Source organism: Larus michahellis, chromosome 9 (genome assembly GCF_964199755.1).
Source record: "Larus michahellis chromosome 9, bLarMic1.1, whole genome shotgun sequence".
NCBI classification, from domain to species: domain Eukaryota; kingdom Metazoa; phylum Chordata; class Aves; order Charadriiformes; family Laridae; genus Larus; species Larus michahellis.
In genome coordinates this window covers 11,467,375-11,491,589 of record NC_133904.1, presented here as the reverse complement: position 1 = coordinate 11,491,589, position 24,215 = coordinate 11,467,375, and the positions used below count along the sequence as shown (strand labels likewise).

General features: G+C 40.5%; 1 protein-coding gene across 5 annotated transcripts in view; it reads left to right on the top strand.

Annotated features, from left to right (window-relative positions):
* Positions 1–24,215, top strand: part of PDE8A (phosphodiesterase 8A) — a 157,557-nt gene that overhangs the window by 124,513 nt on the left and 8,829 nt on the right. For all 5 annotated transcript variants that reach the window (XM_074600918.1, XM_074600915.1, XM_074600919.1 and 2 more), the window contains exons 5-19: positions 433–490; positions 1,952–2,040; positions 2,288–2,366; positions 3,936–4,073; positions 9,401–9,489; positions 10,768–10,819; positions 10,920–10,962; positions 11,836–11,913; positions 13,158–13,228; positions 13,868–14,032; positions 16,674–16,722; positions 16,984–17,119; positions 19,836–20,034; positions 22,711–22,928; positions 23,790–23,922. In XM_074600918.1, the coding sequence (XP_074457019.1) occupies positions 433–490; positions 1,952–2,040; positions 2,288–2,366; positions 3,936–4,073; positions 9,401–9,489; positions 10,768–10,819; positions 10,920–10,962; positions 11,836–11,913; positions 13,158–13,228; positions 13,868–14,032; positions 16,674–16,722; positions 16,984–17,119; positions 19,836–20,034; positions 22,711–22,928; positions 23,790–23,922 (1,597 nt within the window). The remainder of the gene's footprint in view (positions 1–432; positions 491–1,951; positions 2,041–2,287; positions 2,367–3,935; positions 4,074–9,400; positions 9,490–10,767; positions 10,820–10,919; positions 10,963–11,835; positions 11,914–13,157; positions 13,229–13,867; positions 14,033–16,673; positions 16,723–16,983; positions 17,120–19,835; positions 20,035–22,710; positions 22,929–23,789; positions 23,923–24,215) is intronic.

The window sequence follows — 24,215 nt, the reverse complement described above, 5'->3', positions numbered from 1 at the left end:
TCAGGCATCTTGAGTTGCCCGCCTAAGATTTGGTACACTCAGATAACAAGTAATTTCATAAAACTTCATCCATGTAGACTTTCAAGTGCATCTTTGACTAGGGACAGCATAAACAACAAAGAACCCAGTACCGAAAAAAGAAGAAATAGTCCAACAATCTAGCTAATTAACTTGCTTACTTGAAGCATTAGTTCTTTGTGATTTAAACAGTTTGTTACATGCAAAAAGGAAAATAACAATTTAGCTTATCCATGCCAAAGATGAAAGCTCATAAAACCCACATAATATATGTTTTATTCATAGATTCTATAAGGACCTAGCCATACTAGCCTTTAGTGTGACATCTGGGGTACAGATATGTCAATGGCTTGTGAAATTGGGTCTCCGTTGATTACAGAAATAATCTCTGACTTCATCATCCTTTTTTAAAAGGCACGCTGATCGTGAAGAGTCATCAATATTGCCCCTGATCTCTGCTGGCTTCACAAGGGTATGTATGTTTCATACTCTACTAGGTTGCTCTGACATTCCAAAATTGTCATGCAAGAAACTGTCCAGAAGTATGGCTGTCAGTGACTTTTTGTGTCAGTAACCCAACCTGTACATCTTGTTTGTGCTGCTCATTCTCTTATATATATCTCCCAGTTCTGAACTACCATACACCAGTAGAATTGCAATAATGCTGACTAAGTAGGTGGACATTCTCAGGAATACAAGAAGTGGTGCTGAGACTTTTCTACTTTATATATTTGTTTCAGAGTAAGTACATGGTGCTCTGCTTGAAAAGTTGACATTGACAAAATTGGCTAGTGACTGTAGCAGAGCCAGAGAGCAGCTTGCAATGAACAACAGAATGTGCTGTGGGAAGTCTCTTCTAGCAAACGCCAATTCACATCTGTAAACAGGCTTCAGACCCTGTCAAGTGCTATTATCTATTGTTTGGAGGCACCTGAAAAGTATTACATTGAATCTGTTCCTTGGCAACTATTCCAATTAAGCAGGAAAGGTGCTTATTAGTGCGTCAGTTAAATGGATTCCTCATTGCATTAAGCTGACAATGGAACAAAAATGTGCATGATTTACAGTGTGATTCAGAGTATTTGGTTGCAGGCTCACCAGATTTTTTGCCATCCCATCACAATCCATTTGCACCTATTTGCTTATATGTAGTAAAGTCCTAATGTGGGAAATGCTAGAGCCCGAAAATAACTGTACTTGCATGTACAGAGTCATTCCAGTGGGCACATAAGTAATCCAACACGGGTTCCCAATTATGTATGGATCAGATGCTTGGAGATGGGACTAAAATTTTGTTTAGCAGCCTTGGTGTGGTGGCTTCCCTTTGATAATCCGTCCTCCCTCCCAAACTATCAATATCTGTGGCAGTTTAGCATGAACAAAGATTTAACATTCAGGCTCGTACCTGGTAAATATGATGCTTTAAAATAACATCAGAGATTCTGAGGTCATTGTTATACAAGCCCCAAAATGAATAATTGTGTCCAACGGCAGGTATATTTGTCAGGATGTTTTGCTTTCTTCTATGCATATAATTTGGGGTGTTAGCAATTGGAAACTCATAATAATCTCAAATTTTGATGACGTGTGGCACAACATAATTTTTTCAATTTTATTTTAAATAAGTAGCATCAAAGCATATACCATCACTAAAAGTAGATTATTTTACATATTGATCATGCTGACAATCACAGAGAGTAAACAAATTGGTTGAACCTCATTGCCATGAGGATCTGTCACCTTTTCAAAATGCAGCTACCTGAAGAATTTTGCTAGTCCCAAAAAATAATCTTCTCATGTTGCTTGTGTTACATGTTCATTTTTGTCATATCTACTCCTTTTTTGTTCTTTATCAAGCAAAAGAAAACAGAACTTTGTACTCTTGAATACGTAAATGTGTACTAATGCAATATTTCTAACCTTTAATTTGCAGAGATATGTGGAAAATTCTAATATAATGGCCTGTTACAATGAGTTGATTCAGCTGGAATTCGGAGAAGTGCGAGCACAATTCAAACTAAGGTAATTTTACCAAAAACATCACCAAGAAAACAATGCTAATTCACCCACATCCTTAAAGGAGTATTTATTTTACTGTAGTGCAGTTAGTTATAGAATGTCAGTTAACTAAAGAAAATATTTTAATCATTAAAGTGCAGTTTTATTCAGTATGGAGTTGCAACACCTTATCGTTATATACAATAACAATTATATGGATTAAATTTAATGAGATGCCTTTTTTTTGGTTGTTTTTTTTTTTTGTCTCCAGGGCGTGTAATTCATTATTTACAGCATTAGAGAAAAGTCAAGAAGCCATTGAGATCACAAGTGAAGACCATGTAATACAGGTTTGTTCCAGTTATTTTTGTAAGTACAGAAAATTACTCTGTGGACTGACTATTTTATTTCATCCACAATTACATTTACTCTTGCTTATAGTACAAGAATCTAACCTAACTTAATCGTTCTAAAAAGTGGGAGTAGCTTAGCTGTAGAGTAGAATTTGCATAAGTCAGGTCAGTTTTAAAGGAGATTCTTGTTTCTAAATTAATAGGATTTACTCTCTTGATTTTATTTTTTTGTAATGATTCCTTTATATCGTGAATGAATACAGCCACTGGCTAGTATGCGTTCTCTTCCAAAAACATTCTATGTTAATTTGATGCTCTTGAAAAACAAATCTGATCAATGTTCTATTTAAATAAAGGCAGTATACTTTTTTTTTTCTCCCCCGTGTAAATCTGATACTGTTTGATGCATGGGGATTCTTGGGCCAACTGTTTTTGAATGTAATCCCCTTTTAAAAATTTCTTTAAAAAAGGGAAAAGAAATTGTGCTTACGTTTGCAGTCCTGAAAAAGGGAGTGAGTTCCATCCCCAGCTATGAAGGCTACGAGGAATGATTTTATTATTGGTAAAGAGCTTGAGTCTAAGCCCCTGGGAGTTATAACATGCATATAAATTGTACCCTCTTGACCCAAATCTTGACAATGGCAATTTCATTGAAGGATGTGCCTTCTTCATCCCTTTTACCAAAACAACAGAAGCCATCCTGAAGTTGTTTTAAATACGGTTTTTCAGACCAAATTTTGTCCCTCTGCAGAGAGCCCCAGAGTATGAGACGAATGAGATGGGGAAGAGTCCTGGAGCTGCAGCAGGAAGGGCTTTCTCACAGGGTGGGGGAACCTTTAAGAGCAGAAGGTATCCAGTGGCACCCTTTTCATTTCTCTCCTATTGAGAGATTGCAACTTGTGAGCCATTCAGGTGCTGTTATCATGGGACCTGTGTCTGTAACTCAGTTAGAGAGAGGGTCGTGAAGGTGTGGGCTGTGGGCTACGGGCACCAGTCTTCAGTTTTGCTGGGCAAGGGCCACAGAATCACAGCGAAGCGCAACATTCAGTTCAGAGAGAAAGTTGCTTTATTAGATTCCACTTCTTCCAGGCTGCTTGGCTGGGATTTGCCTGGGCAGGGGACTAGCCATGGTTGGCCCTTACACACAGTATGATGAATTTGTCAGTAGATCAGGTAAATATTCCTATGGTATCCCGCCATCTAATTTGTGAATTTTAGGAACACTGAGGTGGGTTTGAGGTTTATAGGTTTGAGAGCTGACATAGCTCATTTTTCAGGAATTGATGTTGTCTGTCTAAACTCTGTGGATATGTAATATTCAGCTGTTTCCATAATTTGCCTCTCTTTGCTCATGTGCACACACTCTACACAGCTCTTCCAGCATGGACATTCCTGTTTTGCTTCACAGAGGAAAAAGTGTTGGCACCTCTCTCAGGAGCAGTACATACAGAGATCTGTTTCAGCCTGGGAAAGAGGTCCCGTGGTTTAGCAAATAGAAAAAAAAAAGGGATTCTGTTGTGTTTTAAGTATTCTGTTGAATGCTTTTTGTTTGTTTTTATTTCACAGTACGTCAATCCTGCTTTTGAAACAGTGATGGGCTATCAAATAGGTGAACTAATAGGAAAGGAATTAACAGAAGTGCCTATAAATGAAAAAAAAGCTGATTTCCTAGATACTATTAATTCCTGCATAAAGATAGGAAAGGTGAGTAATGGCATTGTATCACTTGTCATGTGCTACCTTCAAAAGTTATTGTTGCCCAGGGATGACACATGATGTAACTTAAATCTTCACAGACATGTAGAATTTGCAGCTTTCTTACTCAAAAATGAGCATATTTTACTTCCTCTCCTTGTTTAAGGGCTTCTTTCTCTTTTCTTGCTTGGAAGGGGTACACTTTTTATGAAATAAGTGACTTGCTATGCTTCTTTATAAGATATGCTCTAGGTTGCAAAAAGTGTGGGAATACCAAAGAGAAATAGGATGAAAGCACGTGTTATCCAGTGTGATGTAAATGAGAAAAGAACCACGTTGAAGTATTTCAGCATGCAATGCAGAAGCTGATTCGCAAGTTCAGAATGTAAAAATATCAGAAGAGACATTTGCAATATCACTTGAGAGTAACAGGCAGTGTCAGCTGCCAGCTGCCAATGTCTTTTATTCCCTACTGACACGGGACCTGTCTAATGGATTTTCATTAGAAATGTGCGTTGCACCAAGAAAGTGGATGAGGAAGTGCAGCTGGTTTCAAGGGGGGTCATTACAGAGAGACACTGCTGTGTACCTGGTAGCTCCACCATGTCCCTTTGGGACTGTTGTGGCGGTAGCGTGAGGATCCATCTAGGAGCTTTCATCTGCATTTTGACAATGAGGCGATGTCGTTGAACATGTATTTCCTTATAGGCAGAAGAGCATGGAGATAACAGAGATTTGGGAATTGGTGTGTTTGTAGCTGCGTCATGGCCCATGCTCAGACCTGAGTCAGGATAGCCAGTTGGGTCATCCTGACTGTCCGCAGGGAAGCACCACATTATTGACACGGAGCAGGGAGATGCTAGAATGAATCAGGGCACTCCGTGTACCTAGGCAGTGATGCAAAAGCACCGGTGCAAGGTTGTGATGAGTCATACTTGTAAATCAGGGTACTAACACGAGCGTTCATCACCAAAAGCTGCACTCGAGCTGGGTGCAGATTGCATGTGCGTTTCAACAAGCGTGTGTCACTCGTTTCTGCATGTATTGGCCTTTTGGAAGAGATCCCAGCAAGAGACAATAGCTTGGATTATGGTGCTTCACGCCTCCGTTGCCTGACCAAAATTATTTCAGTAAATGTGTGTAATACAAACCTGATGTTATGAGGGAGTATTCTTTAAGTTATATAATTCAGATACATTAGACGTGTCAGGCTTTAAATCCACATCATCAATTCTCAAGATATGAAGTGATCAAATGTTTAATATTTTAGTTTGCTGTCTTTAATAATGGAAATATATTTTACCCTATGAATGATAGAAATCTAACACTAATCCATCTCTTTCCTTGTACTTTATTCCTGCCTCTAGGACTTCCAACTGTGAGGGCTAATGAAATACTACTTATTTAAACCTGTCTGTCTGGAATAGCTTAAGCTGGTTTAGGTGGATATGTTCTGTTTATATGTTTTTTGTATTTCCCTTTGGAACATTTTATAGTATGCAATCTACGTAGCCTTACGTTTACATATTAATAGAAAAATGAATTGCAAATTAAATTCTTACAGGAAGTATTTGCGAGTAGCTGTTAACTGTGCAGAGCAACCTTCGAAATGCTGCAGCCCTTTGAAGGTGCTTTAGTTTGAAATCATTTGTGTCAGAATTTTCAGAGGTGCCTAACGTGTGTCTGGATCATTCTGATATGGTCTGTATGTTGTTTGCAGGCTTGTGATTTCTTTATATCCTAAATTTAAAAGACTGCTTCCCATTACGGTAGGCTATGCATTGGCTACTGTAGGTTTTAGCACACAAGAAAAGCCAACTGTCAACTACTGTGATATTCTCTTGTCAACAGCTTTGTCTTTTCCATTTTGAACAAACGTGGTAATGTAACAAAAACAATAGAAAGCAAGATTTTCTGATCTTTAGAAAAACGTAAGCTGTATAAAATCTACCTCTGGTCTTTAAATGGAATTTAGGAAGATGAACTCTTGCAGCATTTCCCTTCTTGTGCTGACAGACATAGCGCTGTGAGCGAGTTCAGTATATCCAAACAAAAGTTCATAGGCATTATACACAAAAATTGCTAATTGCATGGTACACAGGGATTCTTGGGTCAGGATGTTGTTTCTCTTAGCAAAAAAAATATCTCTGGAAGTTCATTTTTTGTTACTACAGCTGGCTGTAATTTGCAAGAAGCCAGTGTTATTGAAAGGCATTTTCACCCATCCATACTGGAGGAGTTAAAAAAGAAGTACTTTCTTCATTCTTCTGTTTCATGATTCAAATTACATCCATTAAGATGAAATGTGCAATTCTGCCTAGAATTCTTGCTGCCTCTGATCTCTGCAGTTTGACACAAAGCTCTTTATCTTAGTTTCGCTTTTTCTGAAGCGAGATGGATAGCTCTTGATAAATCAGACAAGACATGCAATTCCTCTCACTCCTTGGGAATTATTTGCAAGATAACCATCTTTACAGAGGGGGCGGAGAGCCATCGAGCTGTGTGATAAAGGTCTGTGGCGATTCCTTCCTAACGCCGCCTTACTTTCTGTGAGATTGCTTTCATGACATCTTGGGTTTATTTCGGTTTGCTCTGTTTTCTACAAGTAGCTTGCCGAGCTTTGCTGTCTAGTGCAAGAAGCCCCAGTCGAAAAGGAACGCTGAATCGGGGGATTGCTTACCCTGCCCGTGTGAGTGCTCCGGGGGTAGATGCATGCCATGGCTGCCTTAATGAAGTTTGAAAGCTCAGCATTGATTCACTCTGCAAAGGGTGAAACCCTTTTATTTTTTACTGTGTATGGTTTTTACTCTGCATTCGATCCCAGCACGCCAGGCCGTGCAGAAGTGACTGGTCCCGGTACTTGTGTGGCTGTAATGGAGACGTAGCGATGAGCTTGACTGACAGCACGGCTCCTGGAGTAGCTCTTCTCCATTGGATTGCTGACAGAGGCTCTGTGAGGGAGCATATGGTGTGCTTAAAATATGTTTAAGTAACATCCCTGGGAGAACTTTACCTACCAGCAGGAGTTTGGCTTGGACCTCCTATTTCTCAGAATTCTGCTGACCTTTTCCCTCGCACATTTCCTGCCACAGCTTCACAGCTTTTAGAAATTCACAAGTTGAAAAATCAATCTGTTGACTAAGAACACATTAGTGAATAACCTGTCTTGAAAAGAATGCGCTTTCAATGCGAGAATTATCCAATCTGTACCTTATGACTTCACCTCTTTGTGCATATTCCGGGTTTATTACCTGGGTTAGAGATCGATTACTCATCTCTGCCTCATCCTGGTTGTCAGGAAACTATTGATATGCATACTTTTTAATTATGAGAGCATTGAATTTTGTGATGTTTGCTTTATCTTCATTTGTATTCCTCATGCAGCTCACAGGAGAAGATATTATGCTCACTTCCCAATTTGTTATGCACAGTTCTTTTCTCCAACAGATCCTTGGAAAAGCCTTTTCATACTTTTTTTTCCGCACAGCCTGTCACCGTGCAGCTCTCTGCGGGCTGGAGTCTTTATTTGCTGGCTCCGTCAACATAAATGCAAAACTGTTCTCTCTGTACCTGTGCTGTGGCCTGCTTGACTGCGAGATCTGTCAGTCTAACCTAAATAAATATGTATCGTGTGCCTCAGGAAGGTATTTTCACATACGTTTGTAAGATCACATCTGAAGTCTGTTGAACTCAGCTGAAAGACAGCAGTTGGCATGGGTAGTTTGTATGAAGTGAATATGCAATATGGAATCAATTATTTATTAATTGCTTGGTATTTATTAGATGCCCAGCTCAAAATGTGCATCTATTAAAAAAGACCACCAACAAGTATTTTAGGGATGGAAGTGTGTAGGCAAGATTGTAAATCTTGTCAGCTGCCAGGTCACAAAAGACTGGCTCTGTTGGAGGTTACTCTATGCTGCTGCCAGAAACAAAACAAGGAGACCCAGGGTTCCCAAATTTTGCTTTCCCTCAGTTTTCCTCAATAGCCCTGTGAGGGGGCAACTCTAGTCCAGGCAGTGCGCGCAAGGGAAGACCCGGGGAGGTCCGTCAGTGTTGTGGTGTATGTCTTTGCTGTGGTATTTGTAGCAGCGTGGTGAGGGGATCGGGAGGGAGCAACAATTAACGGGGCCGATGCCCCGGCATCTACGGGAGTTGCATTCAGCCGCGTCGGCACAGAGCTTCTTGGCACGGCCATGGGCTCCACTGCAGGGAGGGTGTTAGACCACGGTGGGGTCTTCTGGTTTTAAAATCTCTAAATAGCAAAAGAGATCGATTGTTTTAACAGTATTTCGTTGAAAAGCATGTCTTAAACAAGGGAGAAGGGACGTTTCCCGGGTCTCATTGAAAGAGAGAACGAGGCTCTACACTAGAAAGAAATATCTCATTTCCAGAGGAAAAAAAAGACTTCTCACTGCAAAATGAAAAATTCCTTTCCACTTTTTTTTTTCCCCTTTTGTGAATTTTAACAAAAAACAATGATACTGGCAATCTGATTCAAAAATTGTCTACTTAAATGTCTTAAATGTGATCCTGAAACCAGAGTGCTTTTAGAGGGGAGGTAGCAGATGGGAAGCAGAATCCAGTAGCTATTCTACTAGGCTCTCTTTTGCTTTAAAAAAGCCAGAATAAATCTCTGCCGCTTTTTGAGACTGGACTGACACTGTGGAAAACAAATGTACTAGGATATCAAAGTGCTTTTAGTCACAGATATATTTAATGTTAACCAGCGATAGGACTTCCCAACTCGGTGGGAGAGATGGTGCAGTCCAGAAGTGAAGGTGGACAGGTCGGCATAGTGGTTTCTCACTGACTCTCCTGTCCTGGGAGGAGTCAGCGCAGTCAGGGAGAAAGGCAGGTCAGCGTCGCCGTCCCAGCCGTGTGGTGCGTGGCCCTGGGGCAGAACAGGGGGGTGTCTCCCACTCTTAGAGCCTGCAGGTGCTCCTGGAGCCTCTGGGGGACTCTTGCTCCAGGCAGGGACTGGTCCGAGCTCTTGCTCTTGCGGGGGTCTTTGCCAGGCCTCCCCCCTGCGGCCCCCAACACCATTGGGGTAGGATAGGGAAGAAGATATGTGGTTCTGATTCCCACCGCACCTGAGGTTCGGCTCTTTGCCGTCAGGGCACTCGCAGGCCGCCTTTCTGGAAGTTCTTTGTGCGTTGGCAGCAACACAGTGACCTACAGGCTAGTTACAGGGGAGAAATTTGAGGGTAAGTGCAGTTTAACCAGTCCTGACTGGTTTTGTATTGTAAGACGGCTTTCAGTGAAAGAAAGGTATGGAGCTACAGCTTCTCTTCGTGTTTTATCTGAACTTCCTTCCACTTGAATTCCTTTTTCAGGAATGGCAAGGAATGTACTATGCGAAAAAGAAAAATGGAGATAACATACAACAAAATGTGAAGATACTACCTGTCGTTGGACAGGGAGGGTAAGTATGAAAGCTAAAGCCATGATTTAGGTCTGAATCAAGGCTCAGTTTAGAGTTCAGCTGCTTTCAGCACACATTGGATTATGCTGTTACTGAGTATAAAGGAAACTTAGCAAGGAAGGGAGCCTCAGACCTCTGCACTTAATTCCTTGGGGCAAAATCAACGTTACATGTTGTATGCAGGGCAAGTGAAATTCTCCCAATTCTGCCCAAAAAGGAGTCAAAGATACAAATGTGCTCACTTGTGACTCTTACTCTTCTAATACTCCCTGATGTGGAAGTGCACCCTCCTCCTCTCTTTCTGTGCGTTGTGTTGGGAGCACCAGGACCTACGTCCTGTTCCGCTGTGCACCGCTACCATGTCCCTCAGTGCTCACCTACTCACGGCTGTTGCCATGAGTTGTTCTGTGACGAGGTCACTGTGTGCTTTGATCCTGGTCAAAATTTAAGCATGTCTTGATTTTTATGCAACTCCCACTTGGTCCCCAAATAGAGCATTTGGAGCACACAGGTAAACGTTAGTTATTGGTACCTTTATGATGAGTCCTTCTGTACTACATTGGGAAAGAAAGTGGATCAGATTGCATGCAGTAGTAGTTTCAAAGCCCTCTAAGGCAACATGAACATTAATTAAAAGCATGGCACATTATCTTCCAGACTTGGCTGAGACAATCATTTAGAAAGTTGTGTCTTCGTGAAGGAAAGGCCAAATGCAGCTTCTTCATGCAGTTACTTCCTAAAAACAAGTGGTTTGGGTTGATTTCATGTTTGGAAGTATTTCACGTTCTCTAGTCTCCATCAATAGAGTGAAAACGTATTTTTGGCTTAAGATGCCAAATCTGTAAGACCAATATGTACTACATACATTGCTACTCGTGGAATAACCTAAGCCCATTTGAAGCTGGCTTAGAAAGTTCCCTGGTAGTCAAGGGTGTAGTTTTCAGTTTGATTGCTCTGTCCCTAAATCCTATAAAAAGTTTTGATTGTTGGACGGCAGTGTTGCATGTTTTGCATTTATATCATACCTGAAACATCCTACAGTAGCCCAGAAGCAGCTGGGGCAGAGAAAAGAGGAGGAGACAGTCTTTGCGAAAGATGCTTCTATTTTATATTCCCCATCACGTGCAGAACTGTGGGGTTTTTCCGTTCCTAGTTGAGCCTTCCTGCCAGAACAGGATTTGTCCTGTATTAATTTGTTGCTCTTACCCATTTTGTGTATCAGCACTGAATTTGAGCTGAGGTTTGGATGGGAATTAACACACTGTTTTTTGCCTACAGAAAGATTAGACACTATGTGTCAATTAGTAGACTGTGCAATGACAACAATAAGGTAAGTGAAAATAGTGCTATGCTTGCTTTAGTTTGAGCCCTAAATATTACAAAATAATGGGAAAATTCTGACTAAGTGGATTTCTCATACTGATTTGTAGGCGGAGAAGACATGTGAACGTGTCCAGGCTGAATCTCAGACAGGTATGACACATCTCTCCTTCTGTACCTGGGGAAAGAATAAAGCCCCTTGTTAGTGATCTGCCTGAAAACCGCAGTTGCACAGGACAATCTGAACAGCCTCATTTGTTATAGAAGTGACACAAAGCAGCCCACCCTTGAAAAGGCAGAAATAGGGCCCCAAGTTGGTATTGTGGTATTGCTGGATTCAGTGTCACATTTCAATTGCAGGGAATGGATCCCTGAGTCAAAATTAGAAATAAAAAGGATGCCGTCTAGTCGTCGTGTTGCTGTGGCTGGTCTATAGCTAGTAGCCTGTATGTTTGCATTGCTTTTAGCTGTATTGTGGGGCATTTGCATGTGGGTGGAAATGAGGATGACCAACACTACCGTTCACCCTCATCCCACATGTCAGCACTTCAATGAAGACATCCTTGGCATCCGTGCTGCAGGTACTTGTTAATTGTAGCCTTGGCAGCACAGGTTGTGTCTGCTGGAGCCCGTAAGGGACCTAGGACACAATGCCCAGTTTGCCAGCGTGTGTTCTACTTTAATCCACCGGTTCTTTGTGGCAGTTGCTCCTTGAGTGAACCCATGATTGTGGCAGAAGTTGTATATTCACAACTACAATTGTGCCACTGTGTCAAGAGAGGAACTTTTAACACACTGTTAGATCCCTTCTGCAAAAACAGTCAGGCATGTTCTGCCAGAGAGCATGGCTGGGGTCATGACAGTGTAATTGGGTGAGAATTTAAAAAGGAACTTTCCTTGGCTCTTATCTGCTGAAGCTTTGTGGTGAATGTCACTCAGCTGCTGTCAGGCTTTCTCTGAGTTTCAGTTATTTTAACGTACATTTTAGGCACAGCTTAATGTCATACAATATCATTTTCTCCACAGATATTCAGACTTGCAGACACAAAGACAGGAGGAAAGGATCGCTAGATGTCAGATCCACAACATCACGAGGGAGTGATGGTATGTAAAATAAGTAGATTTTCCTGATTTCTATATATATTCAGATTTTTATGTGCACATACAAATACACATAAGTATGTATGTGTATAAATACACATACACAAATAAAGTATCAAGTCATCAATTAATGAACAACTTTACATTTATCAAATAGCCCCATTTTCTTCTCTTGAACTTTGAGGCTTGTTTTTGAACCAGTGGAGAATGGAAGGCTATCGTCTACCGTTCTGCATGGAAGACCTCATGAGATTGAACACAGATACTTTCAAGTACAAATGGCAAACTCTAAACCTAACAAATTATTACATTTCTTACCTCTTCTCTTGATAAAAATATGAAGATAATTTTCTTACTAATTTTGTTTTCTTTTCACTGTGCTGTATTTTGCTCCATTAGATCATCCCAAACTTGATAGATGAGTCACATATTCAAAACTTCTGCTCATACTTAAGTGATTTTGTTAAAGCGTACATCATTATAGTCTAGGCAGCATACACTAGTGAAACACGGAAGTAGGTCTGTGGCAGTGAGAATACAATCATACTCCAGTGCAGCAAAAATAGGATTGATTCTTGCTCTTAAGAGCTGCTCAGCACAAAGAGTAACAGAGATGTGTCAGCATTTTATAGGTAGCACAACATAACTATCCAGAAGAAATCCCATCTTATCCTTTTCTCTACAGAACCAAAATTGCTAACTGATATAAAACATTTGTTTTGCAATTTCCAATGAATAATTGGCCAGAACCTCTGCTGTTTTAATTTGGCATAGCTATCTTCACTTCAGAGGAGCTTCACTGATTTACCTCAGCTTGGAAGCTGACTCACTATGACTTGTCATGTTGCATCAGGCAGCAAAGGTAGATCTATCCTGTAATAACCTAAGTGCAATAGTTACCCACCTGTTCCTGCCAGTTTAGACACACGTAATTCTGTATAGTCTTTTTAACTGGGTTTTTAATTGAATATTTTACGTAGTTAAACTAAAAAACCAAAGCTATGATTTTGCCAGGTTATTACAGCTACTTATCTCTAATCAGGGATATCAGTGGTTCAGCAAGCATCTCTTTGCACCTGTGTGTCCCCAGCATAACAAGCATGTGTATGCCCTCTGCAATAGATTGCCTCTGAAGGGCACAGCAGGGTAAGCAGTTCAGAAAATGAAGCAAGATTTCTTGGCTGGATCCTCCTGTCATGCCTTGTCGCTGAAATCAGGATACAACTTCTGCTTTGTTTTCCACACAGGCAGCTCACAAAGGCGGCACTCTTCTATGGCCAGGATACATTCCATGACGATTGAAGCACCCATCACCAAGGTAATGCGCACTGTCACTGGCTGTTGTCAGTTGTGCTGTAACTCCACTGGAATATTGGGGCACAGGGATCCCGTACAGCATCCAGACTGAGGAGCAAGGCAGCGCTGGTCTCTGGTACAACTTCCCCCATTCCACCTGCCCGCTGGTGGAGCTCCAAAAAGCCAAATGCTCTGAATAAAGTTCTCCCAAGCCTGCTTAGTAGAGTCCCCTCCATGTGGTCAGCCATTGCATGACCCTTTTTAAGGACTTTTGCCTATGTAAAGGGGGGACTAGAGTTCCTCCTTCTTACTTACATTGCAAATTGCCTTCTGAAACCATTCAAGAATTTGGCAAAAAACAGCTCTTTAATAAATTGAGAGAGGCAAATGGGAGAAGGTTATATTAAATCCATTCAGAGACATTTTGAGGTTGTGCCTTGAACGGGAAAGTCATTAATAAGCCTGCTGTCTTTAAGGCCACAGTCTTGTTCCCAGAGTCAGTAGCAAACATCAGCGTTTTATTAACATCCTTTCCATTTTGATTCTCCCCTATGGGGATTAAAGATGTAGATCTTGTTTATTTGCTATGAGTTTTCCATAATAATTGATGAGTGTCTCTGTTCTTTCTTAAATCTCTTCCAAATTCCTAATCCTAAACTAGGTAATAAACATCATCAATGCTGCACAAGAAAGCAGTCCCATGCCCGTTGCAGAAGCTTTAGACCGGGTTTTGGAGATTTTAAGAACCACTGAATTGTACTCTCCACAACTGGGGACAAAAGATGAGGATCCACATACAAGTGACCTCGTTGGAGGGTTAATGACAGTAAGTACATGCTGCCACAAACAGCTGTTGATTAACGTTCCACTGCCTGATTTTCCCAGTTACTCAGTCTTTATCATGTGCTTTATCTGGCATGTGCTTTACCTCTACAATGCCAAATTTTCAGGAAAAACTGCACACCTCTTTTGGTGTATTCCCCCCGGCGCCCCCTCCTCCCCCCATTAATAATGTAGCTCTGAAAATGGGAAGAAAATTGACCAGTCCTTTTGAAGCATTAGTTTTGCTAGAAATGGAAAGGAAAAACAGTTCTTTTTTCAATGTGGCTCATTTTAGAAAGGTATAGATGGGAGAGGAAGAAATTAACATAGGTAGATGCTTGTATTTCTTAATTAGGATTAGCATGGCATGTTTTTGGGACTTTTCAGTGTATAGACAGTGTTTTCAAGAGACTGCAAAATATGTATTTTTGTTGCTATTTCTTGATTATATTTGTACCCGTAGAGACTCATATAAAGATCAGAGTGCTTTGAGCTGCAAAACACGAATGTTCACATATTAAAGCACAATCGTGCCTCCACAGAACTCGTAATTTAAATAAATAAGGCAAGAGAAAGACTGAAGAAGCATCTATTATGTTGTTATGTTATGAAAGGAGGAACGGGGGCACTGGAAAAAGAAGCGTTGTACCCAAAGTTGAACAAAGGGCACGTAGCAAAGCAAGAATTGAACCCAATCATAACTAGATGAACTTGGATGAACGTTACCTGTGCCTTAAGGATATGTGTTCCCGTTAGTCAGTAGGTTGCATTGAAAAGGCTACCTCGGGACAAAAACAGGCAGCATGTTGGATGCAAAACGGCTCAGAAGATGTGAGCTTCTCAGAGATGTCTCTGGGCTATTATCATTTCATGCCGTAACTATCAAGGTGCCTTTGCAGTATCCATCAGAATGTTTAAACAGTTTACATATATTTTTGCCTTTTAGAATACCACAGCAAATATCTAATCAGGAGAAACATATGAGAGACTTCAAGAATTCCAGAAGACCTGAACAGTTCATATAGGGTTGAATTTACTAGCTCAGTAGACAAAATATATTGTTAATTTAACTATAAAAATATAGGAAGAATATCAATACATATAATCATCAGATTCTCAAAGTTAATCTTTTCTCCTGCTGAATACAGGTAGTCCCTAAACTCAACTGTTTTCTCCTTTTTGTGGAGGTTTTTGTTGATTTTTGTTGATTCTTACGTACATCTGTATTCTGACTGTATTCAGTCTATGGTCCGGGAACATGTAGGTAACAACATTGCAAAACACAAAGTCCTTACTAAAAATAAAACTACAGGCTATTTTATGGAGCAATAGTAAAGCTGAGAAAATCCATTTCAGAGCATGGGGGTGTATGTTATATTATGAGTTCTAAAATTATCTGGGAGAAGCATTTTTCCAGCAAAGGGTCTGTTGAAAATAGAATCATATTATTCCATTTCATGTTCAGAAGTTATGTCTGAGTAGGGGAACAAGTAGCAGGTTATTGGATTTGAACTCTCAAGCAGAATTTATGATGGGAAGGGCATTTGGAGTTCAAAGATGGATTTGCCAGATACAATTACACCTGCTATTTCAACTCTTAAAAAACTAATCTTTGATGCTAAACAATACACAGCATCTGGTGTCCTAAATATTTGTGTCATAACAGTGCTATGGAAGAGTCTCTGAGCCAGTTATGTTGCACTCCCTTTCCTTTTAAATCACACAATTCCAGACTAATTTACCTACAAATGTGAAAATAAAAATGAGATGTAACAATTCTTTGAAGTGCAGACGTTGCATGTTCAGATATAGCACCCACGTTTACTTCTGCTATACTTTGGGTGCATAACGTGGTTAGTAAGGTGCATTCAGAAAGATATCTTTTTTTTTAATAACTGTTTTTTACATCATGGGTGAAACGTTAATGTGCAGTAACTAACAGCTGTATGCATCAAAAGAGCAAGCAGGATTTCGGCCACAGCATTTGGAATTATGAGCTGAAAAGTAAATATTAAATATATCATTCTGTTAGTTTTAATCTGTCATCTCAGTTTGCACATCTAGGCATCGTGCCAGAATTAAGCCTAGGAGGCCCTGAGGTGGAGAATAAACAAGCATACGTTCTTCTTGATAGAAGGGAAGCCTCAGAGTCATTTGTTGCTCTGCAATCCCAGCAACAAATCATGAGATTCTCGTGCTGCTGAGGTGACCCGATCTGCCAATATCAGGGGCAGGAGAGCAGAAGCATGTCTCCGTCCATCCCCTCCCACCACCCACCTTTGCTTGTTGGTGGGAAGTACATGGACATACCGTGTCTGGTTTGCAGCACAGATCCAGAACCTGTGCCTGTCTTGTCCAGACAGAGGTGGTGTAATTCCAGACCTACATCTGCACCTGAGAAATTTGAGTTTGTACCTATCTGAATGTATATTGCGTCCCATATCGTGCAGTTTCTCATCCATCATGAACTATATGTAAACCAGGCAAAGCTTAACAGTACACACAAATAAGGGAGAGGCAGCTTTGATGACGGTGACAGGTTGCAGTCAGGCTTCTCTAAAGTCATTGTGCTACTATTTGATGTCATCATCTTACAGACTGTTTGTACAGTACCCTGCATTTAACTCTCAACTTTTATTGAACAGGATGGTTTACGAAGATTATCAGGGAATGAATACATATTGTCAGCAAAACGTAAGTTTTACTTTGGCGGTTACTGAGATATTAAAACATGTTAAGAAATTTAAGAAACAGAGGAAATGTGATCAGATGTTCTTTTTTATAAGCATTGTTTGATTTTGTTTTGTTGTTATTTATAAGTATTGCTCTGCAACATTACTGAGCTTTATAGAAATGAGAGTGGCCAGGCATTACTACAGAAAAGAAAACATGTACGTTGAGTAAAAGTGTATCTCAGGGTTATTAATAGTGATCTGCAAATATATTTCTCAACAGAAACTCATCAGGTCGCTGGCAGTTTGATCTCTCCGATCTCCCTCAATGACATACCCCCACGGATAACACAGGCAATGGAAAATGAAGAACACTGGGATTTTGATATCTTTGAACTTGAGGCTGCCACCCATAAAAGGTCAGTAAACTCAAGAGCTCATATATTGAAGTAACTGAAAAGTGACTTAAATGTCATCCTGTAATCTGCTCTTTAATCTCTCTACCTGTGCTTTTAAAATGGAATTACTTTTATTTTCAAAGTGAAATGTTTGAAATTTTCTCATTGTCATTTCTAGTTGTGTATGAACCCATTAAATATCTTCTGTTTCATCATGCACTATTTCCTGCAGATTCCCAGTGGATGTAAGTGAAGATTATATATCTTTGATATGGTATAATAACAAAACAACATCATTTTAAAAGCCTTCCTTTTCTGATCTCAATAATAGAAAAGTTCTACAAATCAAATTGTTGTTCTGTGGGGATTCAAATTCAAATTATGGCCAACTACACACAGAGTCAACATGCTGGTCTTAATTTGATCAGTTGATACAGATCATGTTTTATTTTCTCTCCATGTAGTTGGTTATTTTTATTCCTAACAGTTCAAATACAGCTTTTCAGCTGAACTCCCGTTGCCTTTCTCTGGGATTAGAGGAAGGTCTTTATTCTAAAATCTCGGCAGGCTACATTTTATGTATAAGATTAACTGAAGAATATTTACTGATAAAAAGTAGGGCATACCAATTTCCATCACAGAAGTTTTCAAAAGCAGTTCTGATAGACTGTACTTCATTAGTAGCAAATGCTCCAACTAAGACTGTAAATTGATCTTTCTGTTTAAATCCTTGCTGTTATTTCCTGATGCCTGTCAAAAGTTCTCCTTTGGGTCTAGTTTCATGTATCGTGCTTTGTCTTAGCTTAAAGCTTCTATGAGACGCTAATTTGGAGGCTAGATCCTGCAATGAATTGACTGGCTTAAGCCCTCATCAAGATCCCAGATATGTAAGAGCTTTGAAAGGTATTGAAAAACAATGTCCAAGAAAGATGTCAGGCACTTAGTTAACATACATGCACTTCGTTTTCAGACCATGGTTTTAAGAGCCAAAAGAAATGTGGAAAAAATCAGGTTTTTATTCTTCTTTAAAGTGATTTTATTGTAAGTGAAGGAATTTGCATCCAGTTACTTTAGGGTTTTTTTGCTTTGCTACATTTCTATTTCTAATGAAGTGCTATAGATACAGTAATTAAAAAAAAAACAAACGGTCAAAATGTAGTCATTCTGTGTGATTTACAACATTTAATGCACAAATTGCAGTAACTTAAGAATTAATTATCCCAGCCAACACGCATGAGATCACCAGATAGCCAACACGCATGAGATCACCAGATTCATTTCTCTGTTCTCACTGATTTGGAGAGACCACAGAGGGGCAAAGGAGGTATTTTGTTGCCTGTCTGCTTATTGAAGGTATTATAATTATGATTCCTTCCTGCTGCGTTTAAATAAAGGCAATTCATTTATTAAGAGAATTAAACTGACCTTCAGTGAATCACAGCTATGAATATGTTATTAGTATTGTCTTTAAGTCCAAGCAGACGTACAGTAGTAAAGCCAGGGCAATTCGTTAAATCTAAGCTTTAGTGCATTACAGTTCCCTGACACAGAAACCTGGAGAGACCTTTGCCTGACAGTGCTACCTGGAGGGGATTTAACTTGAGTATATTATGATTCTCATATATGACAGTATTGTTGAGGGTTTTTTGACAAAAGTTGTACATCCAACTCTAAATGACCTTAGCAGCTCTAAAGGACCTCAGCTCACCCATCAGGTGCAGCTAGAAGTCACAGTCCTTGGTGCATCTGGAATCAAGCAGCAAACTGAGATGCCAACATATGGATTTAAGATCTATTTTTAAGAATCCACACTTGAAAATATTTACCACTATACCTGTTCTTTGTAAGCAAAAAATGTACTGGACAAGCAAACAGCGGTATTAACTGGATTAGAAAAAAGGCTAGTGGACTAAAACTTGATTTTTTTTTTCATTTGGTCTATTAAACTTTTTGCACTTTCACAGGTTTCAGATTAGAAATATTCTGTACTGCTGTTCTGATCTTCATTCAGCTGTCTGTCATCTGGGTTTAAATCGTGCGGTTTGACCTGGGAGAAGCAAGAGTACTGGAACACAATGGTGCTGGTTATTTTTGGAGACAGGTCTCCAACCGGGTTAGCCTGAAAGTTCATCTGGCCCTTATGGTCTTCTAGAAATGGCGTACTCTGTCCCGGTCCTTTGCTTCCAGAATACCTCCATCTCTCATCTCTATTGCACACAAAGTCAGTGAGCAATGGAAGCCTGCAAGGGTGGGCGTAAAAGAAATGGAGCAGATCTAGAATGCAGAAAGAATAATGATTGCAGCATTTCATAGTATAGATATACTTAATCTAAACTGTAAACAAGCTAGTTTAGGACCCTGTGGCAGCAGCAAGATTACCTCCCTCCTCTCATGCACAGGTTAGTACTTGCTAATTTATCTCATTTTGACTGCAGCCTGCATTGACCCAACATAGACTCCCCAAGCCCCCAAATACTGCTACGTGTAGTGCAGCAGCACTACAGAGCCTTTTCAGTGTTCCTGGAAGTGTCAGGAACTGGTGTGATTCTGAGCGTGTGCCTGTGATGGGTAGGCAGAACATTTCTACAGGTCTGGGCTGTAATTCGGTTACAAGTCCTTTATACCTAATCTGACACGCCATTGGTTAAAAGTGCTGTATAGATTCATATTATTTGTGCTATGTAATATTCTTTCAACCTCATTTGTTTTAAAACTTTGTGTTTGATTTTCTCCACAGGCCTTTGGTTTATCTGGGTCTCAAAATATTTGCTCGCTTTGGAATCTGTGAATTCTTAAACTGTTCAGAATCAACTCTGAGGTCGTGGTTACAAGTTATTGAAGCTAACTACCACTCCTCCAACTCCTACCATAACTCTACTCATTCAGCAGATGTACTACATGCCACTGCTTATTTCTTGTCTAAAGAAAGAGTAAAGGTGAGTCCACATTTATAAGAGAGTGTAGGTGGGAAGTACAGGTGTGATCAAAGGAAGATCTCTCAAAAAAAGCTGCCAAGAGCCAAACGTCTACCTAGTGACAACCAGTTTAGTAACTCTGAAGTCAAAGAGCTCGTCTGCTTTACATGAGTTCTAGGAGCTCTCTCATAGTGTATATGGAAGGAGGGATACTAATATTACAGGAATCGAGCTATTCTTGGGGGGAGAATAAGAAAACCGCCTTTTAAAACAAAACTTCTTCATATAGTTAAACTTTCTCAGATAGGTGAGCTGACGACAATTATTTTTGTGATGGTACATTCCAAATAGAGATTTCATGTAATAAATCACCATCTCTTATGCCTTGTGACGATAATTTTGCAGAAGACTCCCAGGACAATATAGGCCATAAAGTAGGTTTAGTGCTTCCAAAGCTCTGTCACCCACTGGACGAGAAGCCCTGAGGCTTAGAGAGAGTGCACTGGAGGAGAGTATTGAAAAAGATTGCTTGTCGAAGGTCCTTGTATCATAACACCCACTGGCATATTAGAGCCACTGACAACCAGAATAAATCAGAGCAACCTTTGTTCTCACATGCCTAGAGGGGAGACCGGAGAAGGGGAATTAAAACAGTGCTTACATGCGTATGCAGTGGAGCGGCAGTACATATTTCTGAGCTGCATTTTTGTATAGAAAATTGAATTGGCCTGCCTAAGGATAGTGCTAGTGATGGGCACCTGGCTGAGACATTTGTGACTGTAAACAAGCGTCTGACAGCTCATTAAAACTGTAGTAAGTCCCTTAACCTGGAGCTGCAGCTCATTAGCGTGCTCTCCAGAGGCTGACTTACACATACTGTGTGCCAAGTGGGAACAGAACTTTGCTGGATATTTTCAGCCCCTGATTTGCCAGAGGTTTAGCTGGTCTTCCCAAGAATATCTATGAAAAACAGACAAGATCTGGACTCATTTCAATGCCACAGAAGCATGATTGCCGCCTCCTTTTCCAGAATGTTATTTCCATTCCTCTGTACACATAGAAAGAGAAAAAAAAATGTTGCAGGAGCAGAATCAGAGTTCAAAATTCTCTCTTTATCTTTTCAAAGTTACAACCCAGCTGCTTTTGTGTTGTCCAGAGTTCGAATTAATCTAAAAACAGAGGGACAGATTCTGCCACTCAGATTCACACTGGGAAGATTTTTTTCGGTAAATGGAACTCGATTCTTGCCTGGGAAAATTTTCTGGCTCCCAAACTGAAGCAGTGTTCTCAGAATCACTTCCACTTCTGTGCCACAGGAGTTAAGATGACAAAGTTAGAATCCTTGACCTGAAGTCAGGGGTAAAGGCGCTGTAAATGCCTGTGAAGTTTGTTGTGTCAGCCTCAGGAAATAAGCGTGAGATACACTGCTGTGGTCCTACAGGTCAAGTATTCTCCAGTTTCTGGCCACTTCCCACCTGCACAGGTCTTTCTCAGCCAGGCTGAGCACCAGTCAGTGTGTCCCTCTGAGGAGAGCTTGTTCTAAAAATCTCTCTCTCCTAACTTCATACCTCAAAAATAGAATCCCATGAGCAGCAGCTGAAAGAAAGAAGGAAGAAGCTAACACACAGCAGGTAGTATTTCAGACAATGCTAACTGTGAGCCTAGAGTAGAAAAATTCTTTACCTTTTGTTGTTGTCCACAAGACCTTCTTGACAGTCCTCAACGAATAATATCCTAGCTCCATCAAAGTTAAGTCATTGCATTAATTTCAGGAGGTGTAAAGTAGGGTGGGGATTGTCTTTTCACCTACCAGGTTGAACCATTCTGAATTCTCTGAGGTCTCTTTCATTTTATTAAAATATTTAACATAATTGTTTGTATCTGTGGTCCTTCACAAAAAGCCCAGCATAAACACAGCATAAAGGCTAGTTTCCAAATGTATATTTCTGAGATGCTTGGTTCTTTTTCTCCTTTATGCTATTAATACAGTGTTAAAACCTTAAAATGCAAATGGTTTTGTATTTCATTATAGAGTAGATATAATTAGATGTAAAGCAACGGCCAATATAAGTAGACATAAAGCATGGAGTACAGCACGCTCAGAGAATCAGAATCTGATACAGAAAGTGTAGAACAGTGTCGTGTAATTTCTCCATGGATGTAAACCATCAAGTATTCTTCATAGAATTCGTATTAGCTGTAGCCTCAGGACACTGTTATTACGGAAATAAATATATGGAAAACATTCCTTACAATTTGTAAACTTTGCCAGCATGTAAGTGGAATGTGATTAGGACACATTAAGTTTCCAAAAGAAATGAAGAGGTCTGGTGGAAATAGAACAATTTTTAGCAGTATCGGCCTTTTTTGCAAGCCAAATACCCTACCTGCAAGTGAAGGTGGTTTCTGTGTTGTTAGAAAACACAAACTAATTTATTACTTTGCATTTGTTTAATTTGATGTGTTTTGTCAAAGGTGTGGCTAAGGCAAAATTCAAGAGGCATGAAATGGCTAAAAAAGTCATGCAGTGTTCGTTGAAGCTTATAATGAATTTTCCATTGCTCTGTCTAGAACATCTGACCCTTACTGATCTGCGGAGTTCTGGCTTTTATTCCTCAGCAACTTGGCTTAGTCTTATGGATAGAGTAGGGTTTCTAATGAATCTGCCAGGAAAACTAAGCATCCTTCTATTTTCAGCAAACTTTGGATCCGATTGACGAGGTTGCCGCACTCATTGCTGCCACAGTCCATGACGTGGATCACCCAGGAAGAACAAATTCTTTCCTGTGCAATGCTGGCAGTGAGCTAGCGATTCTCTACAATGACACGGCAGTGCTGGAGAGCCATCATGCTGCCCTGGCTTTCCAGCTCACCACCCGGGATGACAAATGCAATATATTTAAAAACATGGAGAGGTAAGCTTAGAACCCAGGGCCCTTGTCTGCCCACTGACATCTCTCACTTTCTTCTGTGTAACGTAGGATAATGCAAACAAGCATCCTAGAGGAAGGCAGTGCCTTATGGATAACTGTAGCCGTTGTGGAAGTTTGCTTCTAAACAGTAGAGTGCTTCTGCCTGTCCTGCACAGACTTGGGACTAATCCCATGGTTTCAGTTCCTCCTGCGGATAAAAAGGCAGACCCTATCTAAGGAACTTAGTGTAAATCCTAATGTTAGCATGTCCAGAATAATAATGTTGTATCATCGGATGCAGAGGACAAGCTATGGCTGAGTGGGTAGATGTTTGCTGGGTAGAACAAGGATAGAAAGAGTCACAGAGCATCAGTCAAAAATTAAATGCCTCGTTGCAGTGGGAAGGACAGTGAAAGAACTGTTGGTGTTCCTACAGCCCGAGAAAGGCATTTAGGGTAGGGACGTGACCATTGCCTTTAGCCCTCTCAAGATACAGCAGAAAAGTATTGCTGAAAACTTGGCTGGAGTATGAGCCGCTGCTGAGCGTATGAGCAAAAAGCCTTGGGAACACGGTGGTGTGGCATGTCCTGGCAGTCCTCCTGAGTAGCCGGTGCCTCTGCTTCTCACCAGCTTGTGCACTGTTTCTCCTAGAGATCCAGTCATGCCTCTAGCACGTATGTCTCTGCACACCAAAGGGTACTTCATGCAGCATAGACGCAGCTGTCCAAGCCTTTATTACTGTTCTTTCTTCCCCTAGCACCTCTCTCCAACGGAAATGGTCTGTAGCATTTTTGTTAGACGTGTTTTAGCAAGCAGCCCTTTGTGAACTAGCCAGCATTCTTAATTGTTTCCTTCTTTAAACAGGAATGAGTATCGAACCCTTCGCCAAGCCATTATTGACATGGTCTTAGCAACAGAAATGACAAAGCACTTTGAGCATGTCAACAAGTTTGTCAACAGCATTAATAAACCCTTGGCAGCGCTAGAAGAAAATGGGGTAAGCAACACTGCAAGTCCTCCTTAAAATGACTAGGCAGGGACTGGGAAGCCTTGGCAGTAGGAAATCCCCACATGGTGTTCTGAGAAAGTTCATCAGAAATGTGGAGAAAGAGAGACTAGAAATGTCTTTCACTTCTGGGTTTGAATGCCCTTCTGCTTAACATGGCCGTCACACATTTTGAGGATGAGTGGAACTCGCTTGGATCCTACTAATATTGCAGTGCTATGATGTTTTACCTGGGACCAGAAGCTGGAGTTGTATATTTTCCTGTTAAAACTGCCATTTTGATG